Source organism: Fulmarus glacialis, unplaced genomic scaffold (assembly GCF_000690835.1).
Source record: "Fulmarus glacialis isolate BGI_N327 unplaced genomic scaffold, ASM69083v1 scaffold9813, whole genome shotgun sequence".
NCBI classification, from domain to species: Eukaryota; Metazoa; Chordata; class Aves; order Procellariiformes; family Procellariidae; genus Fulmarus; species Fulmarus glacialis.
The window spans coordinates 23401-43784 of NW_009204866.1; the positions used below are offsets into that span (position 1 = coordinate 23401).

At 41.4% G+C, this 20384-nt stretch overlaps 1 protein-coding gene across 1 annotated transcript in view; it reads left to right on the top strand.

The window, feature by feature from the left end:
• Positions 1-4608: 4608 nt before the first annotated feature.
• JAKMIP3 (Janus kinase and microtubule interacting protein 3) overlaps positions 4609-20384 on the top strand; it is a 38263-nt gene continuing 22487 nt past the window's right edge. The window contains exons 1-3 of the mRNA XM_009575154.1: positions 4609-4743; positions 8040-8537; positions 19416-19631. Coding sequence (XP_009573449.1) covers positions 4609-4743; positions 8040-8537; positions 19416-19631 — 849 coding nt within the window. The remainder of the gene's footprint in view (positions 4744-8039; positions 8538-19415; positions 19632-20384) is intronic.

Sequence of the window (20384 nt, forward strand, 5' to 3'; positions counted from 1 at the left end):
GGTGCCAGGACGGTGTGCTCCTCTGCACGATGCTCCTGAGGGGCTCTCTGAGACAATACCAGCATGCGGTAGCAAAATGGTTGATCTTCTGCTACTTGGATTCACAGGGACGCCTGGGGAGTGTGTGCGCAGGGTATCTGACTGCTCTGCACGATTACCATGCACTGTCTCCCAGAAAATCAGCTGCTGGGCTTGTACTCCTCCTAGCATGCCTCTAATGACATTTTTGCCTTTCAGTTTACTTGTATCAATTCCTTAGTTTTATTTGCTGTAAGCAAAAAAAAAAAATTCTTGTAGCCCTTGTCTGTCAAAAATAATCATTCTGATTTAAATTACTGTCACAAATCCCTGAATTTCATTCAAATTATTATTTGTCTGACATTCACATGCAAGCAGTTAAAAGCTTGAATTATGCAGGACTAGGGAAGGGATCATCCCCCTGTAGTCGGCCCTGGTGAGGCCGCACCTCGAATCCTGTGTTCAGTTTTGGGCCCCTCACTACAGGAAGGACCTTGAGGTGCTGGAGCGTGTCCAGAGAAGGGCAACGAAGCTGGTGAAGGGTCTGGAGCACAAGTCTTCTGAGGAGCGGCTGAGGGAACTGGGGCTGTTTAGCCTGGAGAAAAGGAGGCTGAGGGGAGACCTCAACGTTCACTACAACTGCCTGAAAGGATGTTGTAGCCAGGTGGGGGTCGGTCTCTTCTCCCAAGTAACAAGAAATAGGATGAGAGGAAACAGTCTCAAGTTGTGCCGGGGTGGGGTTTAGATTGGACATCAGGAAAAACTTCTTTACTGAAAGAGTGGTCAAGCCTTGGAACAGGCTGCCCAGGGAAGTGGTGGAGTCACCGTCCCTGGAGGTATTTAAAAGACGTGTAGATGTGGTGCTTAGGGACATGGTTTAGTGGTGGGCTTGGCAGTGCTAGGTTAACGGTTGGACTTGAGGATCTTAAAGGTCCTTTCCAACCTAAATGATTCTATGATTCTCATTTCCTCAGGTTGTGAAATAACCTGACTCCACCTGCTGCATCTATCATTATAACATATCATTTAAGAAAATAATTGTAATATGCACAAATGCTTCATTCATCACAGTAGGTAGAATTCAGTGCCTGTGGCTATAGACTGCCCCATTTTTTTATCTATAAAGAAAGAGGGGTTTTTTAAGACCTCCATTGTAGAACAATCACTGATGTAGTGCATCATAGAATCATAGAATCATTAAGGTTGGAAAAGACCTCTAAGATCATCGAGTCCAACCGTCAACCCAACACTACCATACCCACTAAACCATGTCCCTAAGCATCTTCTTACACAAAGAAACAAGAATGTTAAATGCTAAGAACATCTACTCCTGTTCATAGGTTTTTTAGGCAATATCTATAAACTTGTATTTCTATTTCTTTGACCAACCGAACACTTTTTTTTTTTTTTTTTAATCAAAACTTCAAGGCTACAAAGTCAAGCCTGACTGAGAAACAACAGAATTAAGACTGTTTGCATGACCTTGGTTTGGTCAACTAATATCAGGCATTTTATTTTTCCCCCTCACTTTTTTCTCTAAGTCTCAGCCTCCCCACTCTGACCCAGTGTAGATTTGTAGTGACTGCTTGTCCTACTTGATTTCCTTGGCTCTCAGCAGCTTTGCCCAGTTACTCCCAAACTCCGGTCACTTCTCCCAGATGCTCTCAGCCCTCTCCCAGCTTCATATCCTTTTTATATATCCCCTGAGGTGGCTGCCTCCCTCTGCTCTTTTCTCCCTAATGGATGCAGGCTTTTGCTTTTAGAATTCAAATCAGGCTGTTCTATTATTATTATTAATTTATTGTACTATTATTATTATATTGTTATTTTACTATTATTATGTACTGTTATTTTATTATTACAGCTTCCCTGAACTGTTAAACCTCTTTACTCGTGCTTGGACAGGGAACAGTGCTGCTCTGTTGTGGTTTTGACTATGAGTCAGGATGAATAAACCAATGCATTGAAGGTCATCATCCAAAAAGATTGTTATCTACATCAATAAGGTTAGTATTAACAAGGTTGGAAATATTTTCCCAAATTTGAGCTTTTTTGTGTGTTTTTATAGTATAACTTAAACAGATCTTTAAAACAAGGATTTACTTCAAACTAGAAATGTAATGACAGTTAAAAATGAATCCCACTAAGTTTCTAAACTGAGAAATACATGTAATCTGTTTAGGATATAGTTTTATCTAAGCAAGTCAAAGTTTTCCGGTGAAACATTTTTTCATTAGATTTTACATTCTTCTGTAACTTTACATGTTGTTGTAAAATTCCCAATCCGTTCTGCTGTTTGCTCCGAAACAATGAAACTGTGTTGTCCTCGTCCTTGGGTCAGAAGTTGGCCCAAGTCTTGTCTGAGAACTTTGTTGAAAGACAGAGTCTTTACACCACTGGATTTCACACCTCCTCTCTCACTACAGTCTTTAGGATCATCCAATTCTCTGAATATAATTTTGATCCTCCTCTTTTCTGATGGTGTTTCCCCATTTTGCATTACCATGAGCATGTATCTTTTGCATGAGCTTGTTAGCTAGTCCTCTAGGTGTTTCATTCATGATTTCACTCCCATTAATTTTTTTCATAGACAATTATAAAATAAACTTTGATAGTTTTGTCTAGAGAAGCAGAGGCAACTGTTTCTTTGCGTGTGTCGCTGTTTATCTTTTAAATAGGAATGAACTGCGTTTTCACAGCCATAGTCTGTATCCACAGACTGAAAAATTGCATGGGATAATTACCAAGGAGTTTGTGCGGTAGCATGGGCTTTGACAAAGTAATGTTGTTATAAGAGAAGATCCTTCAGAAAGTATACAAAGTGTGAAAGAAACATTGGGGAAACATCCATCTTTTGGCATAGAGCAGACAGTACGTACGTTCCACTGCTCCAGAGCTAAACAAAGCCTCCAGGACACAGCGTTTTGCCCAGAATTTCTTTCTATCCTCAGGTTTCTATTAAATTAAATCTGTTCATGCTATTGATGAGCACTGAGTTGAATACTGATCAGATGAAGAATTGACAGCAACTTGAATGCCCTGCTACTGACTTGTTCAGCACAGAGTGATCAAGTGCATAATATTAATGGACTGTCTGTCTGCATCAACAGCTCTAAGAAATGAATCACAGGACAACCTGTGATACCTTCAGTCAAGTTCACCTCTGTGCAGACAACTCACAGATCACAGAGATGTAATTTGATTTGATGAATAGTTCAATTATTTATTTTTGCATAGAACTCTGATAAGAGTTTTCTGAACCATGGGATGGATGCAGCATAAAAATGGCATTAACAGATAAAAAATACCATCTTTCTTCTTACTTTTATCTGTCTTTGTCTCTTTGGAGTGAGTTTGTGTCTTGCTCTTAGGCTCCCTATGCCTGACAGTTACACTAAGCTAGAATATGTTTTTTACAAGGATATGAGTTTTCAATAACTCTTATACTCTTTCCTTAATAGTATTGATTATAAAGGACTTTTGAGTTTCATTGATAATACGATGTTCTAAATTTGGCACAGTCTCTACAGACTTTAATTCCAGAATGCTGCTGTTTATTCTTGGGCAAAATCTGTGTTGGAGAATTTGAAATAAAAATCAATAAATGCATGTAGCTTTTAGCACTGTACTTAATATTATATGTTTTGTTGACAAATCTGAAGTTATCACTATAAATTGTGTATGTTGTATAGTTTATGAGTGTGTTGGGTTTAATGGGTAGACATAGAGTGCAAACTATATTAATATATGAATTCTGTGAAGTTGGGTCCACTTTTGCCCGGTTCTCCACTGTTCAAGAGAATGAATTTGCTTGTCTCAGTTTCATTTGCGTAGATTGGACTCAAAACCTCTTGGTGTGAATAAAACTCCTACATTGTTATCAGACTTAGATAAACCTTTATAGAACTTAATTGTTGTTTTGGTGATACACTGCACACTCCTATATAGAAAGCTTCTGTTGCCTTTGGGTAATTTCTTCTTGCTTCTGCACCTTCTTACTTTTTTTTTACTTTTATTATTTACATCATGAATATCTAAAAAGTATTTGTAGGAAACCAAACATAGTTTTTCTTAAGACTTTTTTTTTTAACGAACATAGAAGTATTCTGCCTATACTGAAAATAGTTTTCCCAGCTGCTGCTGTCTCCAAGCCGTGACAGTGCCAGGAGATGGTGCTTGGACATCCCTCCTGAACATCCACATCCTCTGCACTATGTGAATCCCAGTGCAAATGAAGTGACAGAAAATGTTTATAGTTTGTGATTTAAATGTTTTGCTTTATACAGGTGTAATACAAAATATTATTACACCTGACAATGTGTCTAGCTCTTACTTAATCCAGGGAAGAGCCACTTTAGCTGGCTGACATGTACCTCATGCTTTCTAGAAATGTCCTGTGTTCTCACCATGCATTTGGTGGGTATCGTATCACCTACCCACCTTCGGCGCTCTGACAGTGCTTATGTGATTTCTCTCCTTCCAGGCAAGTAAGAAAATGTAGTGGGACGGAGGCAAGGACAAGAAGCCCCAAGCAAGCGCTGGGACAAGGGCCTCCGGGCAGGACTCCCCTCCCTGCCGCGCGGCCTCACCATGTCCAAGAAGGGAGCCAGCAGCCGAGCTAGGGGGGAGAAGCCGGACGCCTTGGCCGCCTTGCAGGCTGCCAATGAAGAGCTCAGGGCCAAGCTCACCGACATCCAGATAGAGCTCCAGCAAGAAAAGAGTAAGGTGTGCATCTTTTCCTTTCCTTCCCCCATTAATTAAAATAAAGGTAGTCTGCTGTTTCTGACCGCTAACCACTCTTCGGTCCACTTGTAGCTGACTTGTACGTGACTTCGACAATAAATCATCAGAGTGCATGCACCAGGAACTAGCCTTCTGTGGGAAACAAAAGGCAACCCCTTTATTGCAGATTTCTAAATTGTTCTCCTTGTATTTATAACGTGAATAGGGGAGAAAAGATCACTGAAGGCGAGGGTGCTTCGGCAGTATAGCTCTCAGTGGAAAAGCCAAGCAGTGAGGATGGCCAGTCCCTGGGCAGGCAGGACTCAGCTGTGGGCAGCACGCTTGCTTCCGCCATCCAGGAAGAAATGAAGTTGAAAAATCGCATAGCTAAATGCCAGCAAAAGATCTGGAAAAACAAACATCTGCTCAAAACAGATGGCATACTCGTAGTGGTGGGCTGAAAGCTGTCCATGTCCTGTGTTTCTCTCGCTAGAACTTTTTCTAGTAAATATTTACCTTTTACAAGGATGTCTGCATTGAGGGTTTTGAATGCAATTTTGTGTTATTCAGAAATTCTCTTTGCTTATTATTCTCTTTCACATTTACACTAATTTAATTTGGCTCATATGGTCAAAATCCTTCAAACTGGCTGCATACAATTTTCAGATGTGTGGTAATAGGTCTCAGCTCTGCCTCCCCCTGTGATTGCCAAAGTTTAAAGAGACGCAGTTTTACCCTGAGCCTTGGAGAGAGCAGCAGCCAATGCAGCTTGAGCCTCAACTTTAAGAGCTTTTAGCTGTAGCCTTCAGACCACTTCTCAGTGAAGTGGTCTGAAATGAAAAATTTATTTGCTTTTCCATAATCCCCCAAATTAGTTTCCACTGATAAACTTTGGGGGTTTTTTGTTCCAGAATGCTAATAGAGACGTGCATTATCATGCCGGGGACAGAATGATATTCTGCATTTTTCCATTAATTTGCATCATTATCAAGCATTGTAGACTATGAATCTAATTTTTAAGGAAGCTTGTAAGGGGGTGTGTGTATATATATTTAAATAGAACACCTATTAATCCTTTTGTTGTTAAGCAGCGTTTGCAGTTTTAAGACTGAGGATCCTGTTTTCCTTCCCCTTGTCCTCCCCAGCCCTTTTGATACAACGCTTCTCATCATGGCTCCTCTTGAGTTCGTGGTATGGTTTTAAATTGAAATATCATTTGACCCTTCTGTGATCAGATACAGTTAGTTATCTGTAATGCATAATTCATTGCTGAAAAAGCATCTGATAAAATGCAATTGTTTGGAGCTTCACAGTAGCTTGCACAGAGCTTCTTCTGTCTTGCTTATGCATGTGCGCACAGCGCAGTTTGGATCTGCATGCCAAAATACTGGCTTAGCATCTGGTTTCTCACATATTCTTTCGGGGATGCAGTGTAACAGCTTCTGCAGATATCCAGTTGAAAAATGAAGTAAGGACTCAGACTTACTCCACGAGATACTGGCTAATTCCTAAATGCGTATTATCTTAAATATTAGTTTGTTTCTAGCAACTACTACACACACGTTAGGCTAGTTTCTGAGCATACACTTCCCATAGTGTATGGATATTGATGGCTAGTTCAGTTGGGTTTTGGGCTTCTTGCATAACTTTATGATACTTATTTATGTTGTGTTAACTCATGCTTTTTAGGGCACTGAATTGGGCAAATTAAAGAATCAGTAAGATTGCAAGGCATTATGATTTAATTATAAAAATAGAATATGATGCTAAAATCAGCTTTGGTGCCTAGACTTTTATCCTCAATATCAATAATTTGCAAAATGACAATGATACATTTTTGTTTCTCTTTTTCTAAATATGCAGATATTTCTGCTTATGCTGATCTCCAGTGAAAGAAAAGTCTTTTCTACAAATTTGTCAGGGTTCTTTTTCTTATTTTCACAAATTAGTTTGCCCTTAGAAGACTTCTCGAAGTTCTCTGTAATGTCACAGCTTTTTCTTTACACGTGCATGGTTTGGTTCTGCAGTGTTCTCATTTGTGAGGCAGGCTTAGGCATATTCTTAACAAGGAAACCTTATTGTGTCAACTGGGGACGAAAAATGCATCTTTAGTAAAGAGAATTGACATGAACATTTTTTCCCAATAAACACTTCAGTAATTAATTACAATGTAGGGAATATCCACTTCTTAATTTTAGCATTTAAATATGTGCACAGGCTGTTTTGATAAACATTACAGGACAGAAAACACAGAGCAAACAGACGTGCGCTCCCTGCCTCAGAATAAACGTGCCCAAAGGAAAGGGTCAGCTATGCAAACACTGCAAATACTACTGCAAATATATGCTGGGAATATCTTCTAGTGCCATTATGCAGCAACCACTTCAATAAAAAGCTGAGGTGGGTCATTTTTCCCCTAAGACACATGATCTCATTTGTATCCCAGAAAATCATTCATAACCTAACTCTGTTGGCTCTTCTGGTGTGTATGCACAAATGTAACCTCCCAAGCAGGGATGTATGATCACTAGTGCAATAGATAAAATCGTAAGCTGTACATTAGTGCCTTACTAAGTGCAGTGGTTCATAGCCATAGCCACCCAGAGGAGAGGTTGTATCTTAGTCATTGTCACTGTTGATTTCGATTATGTGGAGCTGCAGTGGCTACACCAATGACAAGGTGAACACTTACTGGTGCTTCTGGAAAGAGGCTGCATCTGCCAGGGCTAAGACGGAGTTGTGCCCAAAGTATTTGTAGTAAATTTAGAATCACTTTTACAACCCTGAGTCCTCCTGACTGTGTTGCTAGATCAGCTGTGTTACTAAAGATCCCCACAGGTACCTGCCAAACCTTGAGTCCAATGACAACTGTGACAGTGCATTGAAAGTATTTGCCATAAATTGCAAGAAAACTTTTCCCTGTGAAAATGTTTTACAGGGGTTTGTAATGTGTATTTTCTTAACACGAAATGTTTCAAGAGAGGAAATTACTCTTTTGTAAGTCTACAGCATGCAGGCTGTGCGGCAGAGCTCAGTGACTCTAGTTTTACCTGGAACCTCCTTAAAAAAGGGATGTTTAATATGCAATAAAGTATTAGATCATAAAGAATCAATAAAATACCAAATGTGTAGGTCTGCGTGTGGTAATACTAACTCACCAGGCTGGGCTTTTGCTCTAAGGCACAGACAATACCACCTTAAGGTCTAATATTGTGAAGTGTTCCATACCATTCTTAGATAATATCATAACTTGTATTAATCACTGTTGATTAAAAATACTTTTTTTATTTTCCTTGTAGGTCAGCAAGTTGGAAAGAGAGAAAAATCAGGAAGTTAAGCAGATCAAAGAGCACGAACAGCATAAAAGTACAGTGGTGGTAACAGAGCTCAAAGTCAAACTTCATGAAGAGAAAATGAAGGAGCTCCAAGCTGTTCGAGAAGCACTTTTGAGACAGCATGAAGCTGAACTACTTAGAGTAATAAAAATTAAAGATAATGAAATCCAGAGACTACAGGCCCTTCTCAATGCTGTACGCGATGGGGCTCCTGACAAGGTGAAAACGGTGCTGCTCACGGAGGCGAAGGAGGAGGCCAAGAAGGGGTTTGAAGTTGAGAAAATAAAAATGCAGCAAGAAATTTCAGAGCTGAAGGGGGCTAAGAAACAAGTGGAAGAGGCTTTAACTATGGTCATCCAAGCTGACAAAATTAAAGCAGCGGAGATAAGGAGCGTGTATCACCTGCATCAAGAGGAAATCAGCAGAATTAAGAGGGAGTGTGAGAGAGAAATTCGTAGACTGGTACGTGTTGCTATCTGCATCTATGTTTTTACTAACACGTTATTGATAGTAAGTAAAAGAAAGTTCAGTGCTGGACTCAGATGAATGGATAAGGACGGGCATTCAAACTGGAGCTTGCTTCAAATCGGTTTTACAGTTACTAGTAGAGATGTCAAAAAGTTTTTTAAAAATGATTAGGATGTTTTGTAAGGAACTTCTTTATCTGTGTCACTGCCTATTAATATTGTTCAGATTTCAGATATCGGGAAGAGGCCTTGGGTTACCAGCTGGTTAGGGGAATTCTACAAAACAGTTATGTTTCTTGGCCCATGCCTCTATTTCCCCACCATTGTTCCTTGCTGATCCACCTTGGTCCCTCCCTTTCTCTGCCTTTGCTAGTTCCTGTAAACATCACATAATGAGCTTTACAGAATCTCAAAATGCTCTCTCTTCTGCATCCCATAGTGAGTCCTATACCCTGTAGGCAATGACCCCCTTCACTCTGCAAGGCGTTCAGGAAGGGGTTCCTCTCTGTGACCCACCTTGGTGGCTTTCCCCCAGGACAGGCGCTGGTGCTCTTCCTTTGGTGGCCCCACGAGCAGCAACTCAGCAAGCTCCCGACCTCAGTATGTTACTGGGATTCCTCACCCGTCATTGCTCATCTGATCCTCACTGGGTCTTTGTGTATGCTGATCAGCCTTCAATCACCTAATTGAACCAGTTGAGTCTCAGGTGCAACAGTGTGACTCTCAAAGGCAATAGCTACATACTTATGTCTTCGGAGTATTCCTCCAGTGTGTTTGGAAACTTGTTGGAGAGATTAAATTGGATCACATTGCTTGGAAAAGGGGAACTCCCTGTGGGAGGGAGCTCCCTCCAACAGGGAAGTCTTTGCAGGAGAGCCTGGCAGGCCACCAACACTTTCTGTGTTTTAGGATGATTTCTTCTCCACTGCCATTTTGGACACTTGCCTTACGATTCATAGAGTCTTATGAGTGCACAGCTGATTTGCAGGACTGTATCCCTTAACTGTTGCTGCCATTCCCAAGGACATGGAAACAAATGTAACATCCATACTCTCATGATGCATATTTTAGGTCTTGTCTTAGTGTTTATTTGAAGTTACCATCTTTTTGTTTGCCATGCTTTTTTAGAGCATTCAGTGTCTCAGTATAAACTCATCCATGTCTCTTCTAAGTCGTTATCCCTTGATTATTATCCAAATCCTAAAAAAAAATTAAAAATGTATAATCAGCTTGCAGACTGGCCCCAAGTCAAAGCATGGCAGTGTAGCCATGCTTCAGTGGATGCCCTGTAGAACCAACCCACCACAGAGTTGGTACAGCATCATCTGTGTCCTAACGAACCAAAGTGACTGACAGCGACTGACACACTATGCACTGCTCCATTAGTCAGTGGAGCATTGTGTACCCTTTATTTAGCCACCCCTTCTCTCAGACTTTAGGCTGTTAAGTTTTTTTTCTCTTCATAGATTATTTTATTTTTATGAAGAGGATATTAAAATAATTTATAACCAACTGATCTATTGATACTGTTCAAATATCCTGCAGTGTAAGTACTTTCTTCTCTAAACATACATTACTAGATGCATTGATTTAATACATCAGAATGAAAGGATGGCTAATGTACGTCCTAAATAAACTTGCTGCATTACATGAAAAGTCCACGCTAATGGCCTCTTATGTAGAAGCTATAAAATAAATATGTTCTTCGTTATAAGGAGCAGAGTGGTTTGAGGTTGTTTCCTAAATTGCCTTTGAAAATCAAACTTTTTTTTAATTCCTGCTTGAAAGAATCAGATTATCTAACTGTAGTAATTAAATTACATGATGCCATCATTTTACCAAGCCCTGAGTGCTTCCTGAATGACTTTAAGTACTCTCAGCTCATTGACTCGACTGTAATTGATTTCAGTGGGAGCTGTTGGCTCCTGGCACCTTGTAGGGGAGGGCCCTGCCATTTCAGGGGGGAACGGCTGGTGCCACGTCATATGATAAAAGCTCTCCTTTCTATGAAAATGAGGCAGTTCTCAAAACACTTAAACTGTTACTGAAAACCAGGGCTTTTTCCCCTTTTTAAGATACGGACCATCAATAAAGTACACTCATTGAGCCTCACTGGGGTTGCAATGAGATAGAGAGAAATGCAGAATAGCCCGACATGAGTGGGTCCGTCCATCCAACGGAGCGATGGGATTGTACCTTCATGTAACGGCTGTGGCAGACATCCAGCCCTGAATGGTTAATGGATCCACATCAGGATTTTAAAAGCTCCGTGATTCATGTACAGTGCATTATTTAGCCATTTTAACTTAACTTAAGGGGGGAAGTAACCTTCAAGCAAATTATTATTTCACGCCAAAAAAATACTGCTTTTTTTGTTTAGTCAGAATAGAGGAAGACAAGTTGTACTCATTCATGTTTAGCTTTGTAATGATGTGAAGTCCTTTAACATAAAGTAATTTTTTTGATTTATTTATCTCCAATAGGTACAGTTTTTCATTTCCAAATCAAGTACATCTGTGCAGGCTTAGCTTATGGAAAATACTTCCATATATAGTCAGACAAAGATTGTTTTAAAAAGGTGAGTTAGTACTAGTCTATTATTCTCCTTTCAAATTAAAACTAGGTTTTTTTCTTTATTGGACAGACAGGAATACATTTGTTGATGTCTTACTTTAGACTTCTGGAAAAATGTTAGATGGCTTTTAAAGTAACAGATGTGGTAGGAAGATATAGCATTATGCAAAAAGGAATTGTACAGCCATCAAATTTACTTCAAGCAAGTTTATTTTGGTCTTCAACGTCATCCTCTTTTGCCAAGGGAGATGCAGGGTATATATGCTCATGCTTTCAAAATAACCAGCTCTAATATGAACCTTTCCGTTTTGTTGACTTACTACAACTTTGAATGCAGTCAAATTTTCGCATCAAGCCAAACCCAGTGCCAGTGAATGAACTTTGTCCTCACCAGGTTTCTAAGGGGAATCCCTGCATTTTTGCCCTCTTCCAGAAAAGATCTTGGAGCAGGCACAGCTGCACTGCAGCCTGTCAAACCAGCTGTGCCTGTGCGCTGTACTCATCTCCAGCAGCAAAACTAAATCCAAAATATTCTCGTGGTCAAAAGGAGACTTCCAAATGCAACTGCACGCTGGCTCCCCTCCCACTCTCGTGCCAGGACATGTTTTCAGCAGACCCTACATACACAGCAAACAGGCTGTTACAGTAGAGGGGCAATATTTGCAGGTGGTAATTTTGGTGGTTTTGCACTACAGGCACGCAGAGGCTTGCAGATTGTAACAGCTAACAAGGTGTAATCTCTCTTTAGAAACGGTTCCTGCTTAGTATTACCAAATAAAAATTCTAGCTATTTATTCTAGTTATTTTTCAGGTGCCTATTATTTTTCAGGATAACTATTACTCATTGATGCCGATGGCTTTGGACTAATCCTATACAGCAGAGCTGAGCATCTTTCAGTTCTGTTAACAGCATAGGAAAGGAAATAACGTGTTTTGCAAAAGTGTATGTTCAAATTATTCTGGCCTTGTGGTTTCTGTTTGCACATATGGCTTGTGCTGTTTGTGTCTGTAAAGTCTGAGTGTGATGCTCTCCAGAGAAGTACAACTAACCCAGTTAAGCTATCATTGGCTCAGAAGCTTACGAAATGTTAATGTAAAAGATGAAAGTCCCTTGCAGATGGTAACAAGTAAGTATGGCAACGACCTTCTTTCTAAAGAATTTCTAATTTTAGTAAACTTTTTGTGCATTTCAAAACAGCTTGAAATACTACACGAATGTATTTAATTACATTTGTAGGTCTCCCACTAATAAGAGCACACCCTGTGTTAATGTGTGCACATCCAGGGAAAACAGCCCTTCAGTCAGGAGAATTCCCTGAGATTAACTGGCCTTGAATTTTGCTTATGGGGACTAAAATTCAATGTGGTAAAGAGCTTTTAAATTTTACTTAAATGTAGATTGGTCAGAAAGGTGAAGTGCTGAACAGCAATGGCCACTGCAGCCTCCCTTCCTCCTGTCTCGTTTATAAGGGGACTAAAACAGAAATCAGAAAAACTGAAGAAATGAGATTTGTTAGAGACTGGAAAGTGTTTATTTTCAATTTCAGAAATTTTGATTGATGATGACTACCAAAAGGTTTAATAACCTGCTCTGATATTTCATGTCAGACCATTGTACAGCGAGACCTTCATGGCTTCCTTATGGTAATCCAACACCACAGACAAAGAGGAGATCAATCTTTTCAGTATCCCTCTGAACCTCTATGTTTACAGGCACTTCCCTGAGATTTCTTTGTTAGGCAGTGGTAAATTAGTGAAGATGTGTGATTTAAAGGATGATATCAGATGAAAAGTGTGGGAAGCTGACTTTTTAAATATTAATTTCATTGGTGATTGATTTAGTCTTCATCTTCTCCTTTTTATTCCCTTATATGGTGAAAAAAATACCATATTTGGTATTATAAGGGTATCTCAGCAGTTATCCTGTACTGAAAGGTAGACAAATTATTCAAGGTGAATAATTCCTTCCTGCAAATGTGGATTTTTTCCACCATTTGTGGTTTGAACCTCATTTACAACAGTATTTCTTCCAACTAAACCTGGACTACTGAAGGATTTTGTTGTATATTAAAAACTATGCAACATTACTCCTACATTTTGGAGGATCAATAAGCCACCTAGTTCCGAGTTGTTCCTTTGGTGTCTTACAGTCCAGTTTTTAAAAATATTTTTCTCTACGGTCCTAAACAAGGAGTCTACTCTCTTCTGTGCTGTAACCACGTTGTTGTTGTTGTGCTACACACACCTAACACAGGGCTTGGGGCTCCTCTACGTCTGGAAGCACTTTGAAACTGTTGGCAGTGGATCTAAGGTTTCTGCTTTCAGCACTGTAGGTCTGAGACACCACACACTTCATTTTATGGCATTTACCAGTGGCACTGAATAGTTACACTGTCCTGAGCATGTCCTGAGTGTGAGGAAAATATGATGTATGTTTGAAGGCAGAGCAAAAGAGGGGAATGCAAAATAGGACAAGTGTGGGAAAAATCTTTGAATCTTTCTTTATGCACGATTATTTCTCCCATCTAATGTACTTTACTCTTCAACTGTAGTATTACATTTCATTCTGTTAGAATTTTTGTTACAAACTGTGCAAGTTGTTATTCGCTGAAAAATCTACTCTGATTAGTAATTTTTTTAATATATCAATATAAATCCAGAAGTATCTTGCAATTTGATATGAGAGGCTTTATATATAACACTACCAATTCTGTGTACTGCAATTCACACCTCACACTCCAAAAGGAACCAGTTTTCAGAAACAAAAGCCTTTAGTCACCCAGCAAAGGAAATTTTTTGGTTACTTATAGCCTGAGTGGGGCAGCAAATTACGATTTCACCTGCACCACTTAACCTTTCTATGCTTAACAACCTGACACTGCATCTCTCTCAACATCGTTCCAGTGATTTCAGTGGAATTATGGTGATTTGCAGGATGATAATAAGGGTTCAAACCCTGCCCATGAGTGTCAGTCCTTTCAGCCAGTGAAGCTGCCGGCAAGGCAGCCACAGCGCTCAGGTCCGAGAGCCTGTTCCCGGGGAAGTGTTGGGAGCCGGTGCGATCCCAGGGGAGCCACACCCTCGGCCCCGCACCATGGGCTGCTCTGCTAGAGGAGCGGTTTGCCGTGTCGCCGGGTCCCGGGTAGTATATGACTGTGTGTAACAGCTGCTGTAGCATGTTAACTGTCTGGAAATGGGCATATTACATTTACTGGGCACGTTATGAACATTTTCTGTTTGGTTAAGTATAACTGGAATTTAATCAGTCTGAAATAGAATCATTCTTTGGCCAAAGTTGTAGCAGAATCATGTTGCAGAATTAAGTTTTTGGTAATGCATATCGCACATGTCCTTGTTTAACTGAAAACAGATGACACATCATCTCCTCTCATGTCTGACAATTTGCAAGGTTACTGGAACAATGATCATGCACTGCTGACAGTGATCATCTTTTTATGAGGATTAGTTCTGGAATAAGATGTGAGAGCAGAAGTGTCCTGGGTGACCCTGGGAGGTACCACTGCACGGCTGATGAGCCGCAGCTACTGCTGTCCTGCATGACAGTGGTGCTGGGGCTATGCTGACAGCTTCCAGGTGCAGGTGATGGCTGTCAGTGTGTAAGCATTGCTTAACTGCTTCAGAAGAAGCAATGGGATAGCCATAGTTTTTTTTCTAATGCCATCCAATGTTAACTCTTAAAAATCCATGCAACATGTGAGATTCAGGAAATTCAGAGACTAGAGAGTGTATTTTCAGCTTACAGCTGGGCCAAGCTGAGCACACGAGGCTACCAGGCGTGCTCCCCCCACCATTGTGCCCATCCCACCTCTCCTGCACTGGGCCATGGATGCACAAAATGAGCCAGTCCAGTAAGCTGCCTTGGCAGAAAATTAACCATGGAAGTGAAAAAGAACAGTTTTCCCATGGATCGATATGATGAGCCAACATCTCCTATTGTATGACCTAGCACTAGCATAGGATTTGGGAGGGAGAGGCAGGGTGTGGGACCACCTCTTCTGCTAGGGGTTTGCTCTTGTGTCATAGCTTAACTGCAACGAGAAATTATCCTCTTGAGGAGCTGCCGCTCATTGTCATGCCTCTAGCAGCAACGTCAGCACGAAACGCTCTCAGCTTTCATCTCTTCCCTCAACGATAAGGGAAATGCATCAGTTTCTGGCCCCGCTCTGCCAAGAGGATCAGTAAAATGGGCTGGGGTGTTCCTGGGAGCCACAGCGTGGGTGTGGGAACGACACAAATGTCTGTAAGGAGCATTTTGCTCTTCTAAAAATACATCATGTACTTTGCAATGTGCAGCTTATTATTGCAATATATGTTGTAATGCATATTGTAACAAGATGTTACAATACTGTGAGAGGTTGCATTTTGTTTATCATCTGTACTGAAATAGGGAGAATTTTCCTTCATCAAAAAAAAAGAAATCTCAGCTTGTTCCTGTATTGTATCAGTTGTGTTCCCATCATTTGCAATGGTGGGAATCAATGTGGATTTTGTGCGTATGACAGCCTGGCTTAGATGTGTAAGCGTGTGAGCGGAGTTTAAACGCCTTGAGTTAGGAACATTAACAAGTCAGCAGTATCACTCTGCAGGTATGCTACTGCCACCCCCCCCAAACTACCTGTAAAACATAAATCATAGTAGTTGATATAAATGTGTGGTATCAGAACACCAGCTTGAGTTATTCTTGTAGAGTATTTGGCAAAAACCAGTTAACTTAACCTAGCTGGCTGTTGCCGGTGAGTGACATATATCACCTGGACAAAGGGGCAATTGCTTTTATTTCTTTGAGAGCCTTAAGGAAAACGATAGGAAAATGGAGAGGGAAGGTGAACGTGAGCACCACTGCACGCGGGGCAGACATCCCCTTCCGCCAGCCTGTGTACGTGAACCCTGTCTTTTGGCGGGGGGGTGATCGCGCCGGGGGGCAACCCTGTCTCCTCTCATCTGGGCCTTCTGTTGTCAGCCTGAGTGATGGGGGCCTGCCAGTTCAGTCCCCTCTGCTCCCGAGGGCCGAGGCCTGGGGCAGGTCTCCTCGCATGTCCTAATTTGCTGGCTCTGACACCGTGCCCGTGGGGACGTGCGTTTGTCATGTAACAGCTCCAGCTGGAAAGGGGCTTCTTGTTTGCATTTGAAACCCCTGCCTAGGAATGACTGGCTTGTATCCGCCAGGTGCTGGTAGCTTCAAAGGCGGATTTCTGGGGCATGCGGACGCGCTCCTGATGGCATCTGTGAATTTGCAGAGCGGCAAAGGTCCCCGGAACATCACAAGGAGAAATTCCCCAACCAGCGAACCTACATGTTGATTTTACAATCACGGTGGAAATAATATATTTTAAAAGACTCACGCGGCTTAAAACCAGCTGCATGTCAGACCATGATAGGCAATTGCACTGGGTAGCACAAGGAGGGAATAACAAATTTAACTTTGCATGTGATTATGTTTGCATAATTGGCATCAGCTGTGCTCATGGGCTGGTTATTAATTAGCACTCCCACATAAATATTCATCCCAAGTCAAGGCAGCCTGTTAGAACTAAGGTGGGAATATCCACAGCACGGCGCAGGGCATCCTCCCAAGTGGTTGGATGCTGCGCTCCTGCGCACTGACGCCCTTTGACGAGGGCTGCTGGTGTCTGAAGCCATCAGACACACGGGTAGGGAGCAGTCCCACCGTCCTGCACCCGCCGGTCCCGCACCCACCGCGGAATGAGGCTGCATGCGGCAGCCTGGTGGGGTGCACGCCTAGGGACCGGTGCCTCTTCCAGTGAGTGCAAGTTGTTTCTTTTCTTTGCATTTTCTTAATGTTACTAACGCGAGGAAGAAATGTGCTAAATAATATTTTTCAGTGAAATGCTTCCTTCAATTTGTACTATTTCTACAACATTGCTACTTAATAATGGGCTGCAAACATCAAACTGTTATGCATATTTCATGAACGTGAATTTAATCATATGAAGGGAAATGTGAATATTGATGTTTCTGTTGTTGTTTATGAAGATTATGTTTAAGGTTTTTTCTGGGAAACAAACCATTAGTGAAATACTATGAAATCTTTTGTATTTTCTCCAGTTTCTTTGTTCCTCCTAATTTAAAGTGTTGCCTATGTTGTAACATGTCTTTGTTTTCATATAAATTGGGATCAACTACCCAATATTCTGCTTGTTTTAAACAAATAATCATTTGATGGTGTTTTACCTTTTCATCTGTACATCCATTTAGATTTCTACCTGATTAGGTATTTAGCAGAAGGACCTCAGGGGGCATCTCTTTGTTTCATTCAAAGTTAGTAGACCTTTGCCTTAATGGAAATTGTTGGAAGCACCTTTAATAAAATGGCATCCAAAGTACATTTGATTTGCTCCATTTTACTAAAAGAATCTACATTTTGCATAACCTTGAAACACAGTTTCCACGCAGGTATTTACGGGTTGTCCTATGTTGTCTTTTGGCAAAGGCTGGCTCTTCCCCAGGGACAATGTGGGATCTCTTTGGGTTTGTAGCTCGGTTCTTCCTCCCTGCAGCTACCGAAGGGCAGGACAGCCTGGGCAGTGTGGCCCCTCGGGGAGCACCTTGGCTCTCGCCTACGGCTGGAGCTGGAACCGCAGAGCTTCCCGTGTGGCTGAGGGCGATGGGGTGACGGTGCACCTCGCCTGGCCTGGGTCCGGACGCAGCCTCCACGCTCCGCAACAGAACGACATCATGCCCCAACCCGCTGTGTCCTCTCCCGCATAATTTATTTCACAGCTGTAAGCTGTAATCAACCCCTCCACCCAGACATACCTAATGGAAGTAATTTCCTGATGCCGTTGCTGGGTGTGTGTAAACTGCCATCCCTTGCTGTTTCCCTGGTGGGCCATTTTTGCAGTTATTGGAAAAAAAGTATTTTGAGTGATCTGTTAATTCACAATGTCATTTTCTTCCAGGTTTACAGACAAAGCTATCAAAGACAAAAGTACCAAATGTTGTTCTCACAAGGCAAAATGTTCTTATTTCAAGCAGGCCACATTTTAAAAACTGATTATTTAAATTAAATGTGTGAAGTCTCGAAAACTTATGCCAAAAATCTCATGCATGTATGGTGTCTGAAACCAGATCAACAGACATTTTAGGGGATGTATATGATTTCTTTCTTTCCATAGAATCATTACCTGTAGGCACATTTGGCAACCCTGTGGCGTGTGAGCGTAATTAATACTTTATATTCATGTATAATGTATATGTATGCAATCCAGCTGGGAAGAGCCTGAGATTCTGTTGCAGTGCTGTGCATCACTGCAGACACAGAAGATGATTTTGGGCTGTGCTCAGTAATTTTTCGTTATTAGGCAGGGCACAGGCCACCTTGTCTAAACTCTCCAAACAGACTCTAAGGGTCTGATCCTGGCGTAAGCCATGGCACGTGCACCCAGCCTGCAGCGCGAGCCACCCCTCTGGCCCCGGCACACCCCCGAGCGCAGCACTGCGCCCGGGTGAACGTGGCTCAGCTCCGTAGAGAGGGAGGCTTTAATTCCACATCAGCATTCGGAAAAAATATCCAGAAAATATTCCTGGAGCACCTGCAAATTCAGCATGCCCGATCCCACGGAGATGAGCACGGCTCTCTGAACTCAGCGAGAACAGTGCGGGCAAATGGGAAAGAAGAGTATTAGAGATAGCTGGACATTTGTCATTTAAGCACTTAATGATTTTGCATCATGTTTATTATGCATAAGTAAAACCTTTCATGGAAAAGGGATAATTAAATTAATTGCTTACATGGGAGGGAGACTTTTGGAAAAATAATTTTAAAAATTTACATTCCTTCTATATTTTGAAAATTAAAAGGATATTCAGGTTTTAATATTTTTCTTTTAAAATTATGAGTCCAAATTTTCAAAAGGTGATGTCCGAGCAAAATGCTGCAAAATCATTGAAATGTTTGAGTGAACTAATCCAAATTGCGATATGAGTATGAGGTTTTAATTCTTTTTAAGATATTCTTAAATGATACTAAGAATATGGGTTATTTCCCAATCACTTATTCCTACTGAAAAAAGAGATTTTATTCTGTGGGGCCTCCGAAAGAAGAGTAATATTCATGAGTTGGTTAAGAGATTCAGTTCGTATGTTCACTGTCAAATATTTGTTGCTGTTCTATTTCCAAGAGAGCGTTGTTGTATTTTCCATGTCGAGGGGTGTTGGCTCTGTGCAACTGTTCTCTGGCTGTGTTTGGGGTCATAAGATGCTCTGTTGTTGTCAAGCCGCTGCCTGCCTGTGTGATTGTGTTCTGTTCTCCTTGTAGATGGAGGAGATTAAATTTAAAGACAGAGCAGTCTACGTGCTGGAGAGAGAGTTAGGGGTTCAAGCCGGGCATGCTCAGAGACTGCAGCTCCAAAAGGAGGCTTTAGATGAACAACTTTCCCAGATCAAAGAGTCTGATCGGCATCTGAGCAGCCCCAAGCGGGAACTTCCTTATGCAAGTGGTGCAGGAGACGCTTCAGATCATTCGGGAAGCCCCGTAAGCACTTTCACGTGGTTTCACCTACACAAACGAGCAGACAGAGTGACAAAATGGCACAAAGTGACAGAATCTTGATGAGTGCACCCTCGAGCAACAGCTTTCCTATAGCCGTGCAGGGGAAACCCCAAGGCACCGATTTCTTGCTCTTGTTCGTTAGCCAAACCTTTAAGATTTCAAATCAAAGCTTGTTATGGGAGAGCTTTTGCTTTTTTGTTGTTTTGTTTCCTGGTTTGTTTGGTTTGGTTTTGTCAGCAGGGCGAAATTTTTCTGTTCTTTTTCTCTTCCTTTTCCTCACTGTACCATACTTCTGCCACCTGACCTTAATTTGACAGTTTGACACAATTTTGCCAACAAATGATGCAAATGCATTTCTAACCAAGTCATGTATGTGTGCTAGCTTTTGGAACTGCAACAATGGATTTTGTGAGCAGATGTACAAGGCCAGTTTACAAAGGGAAATGGGGGAAGATAATCGGTGCGTGAAAGTGTGGGAAGTCCCGCAGTCCTCCTGGAACACCGCTGCTAGCTTGGGTTTTCGTGCTGCTAAGTGCTCTCGCTTTCAGTGGACCAGAAAGTGAATTAAACACCTGTTAACTTATTCTCTCCTATTTCTTTTCTACAATGCAATATCCAGAACATTAAATTTTAGTCACCCTTTCACAATGGCTTTTTTAATATAACTATGGCACCTTTCTGCTTTTGCCTTAATTTGCTAATATTAAAAAACCCTCAATTAACTGACCTCATATA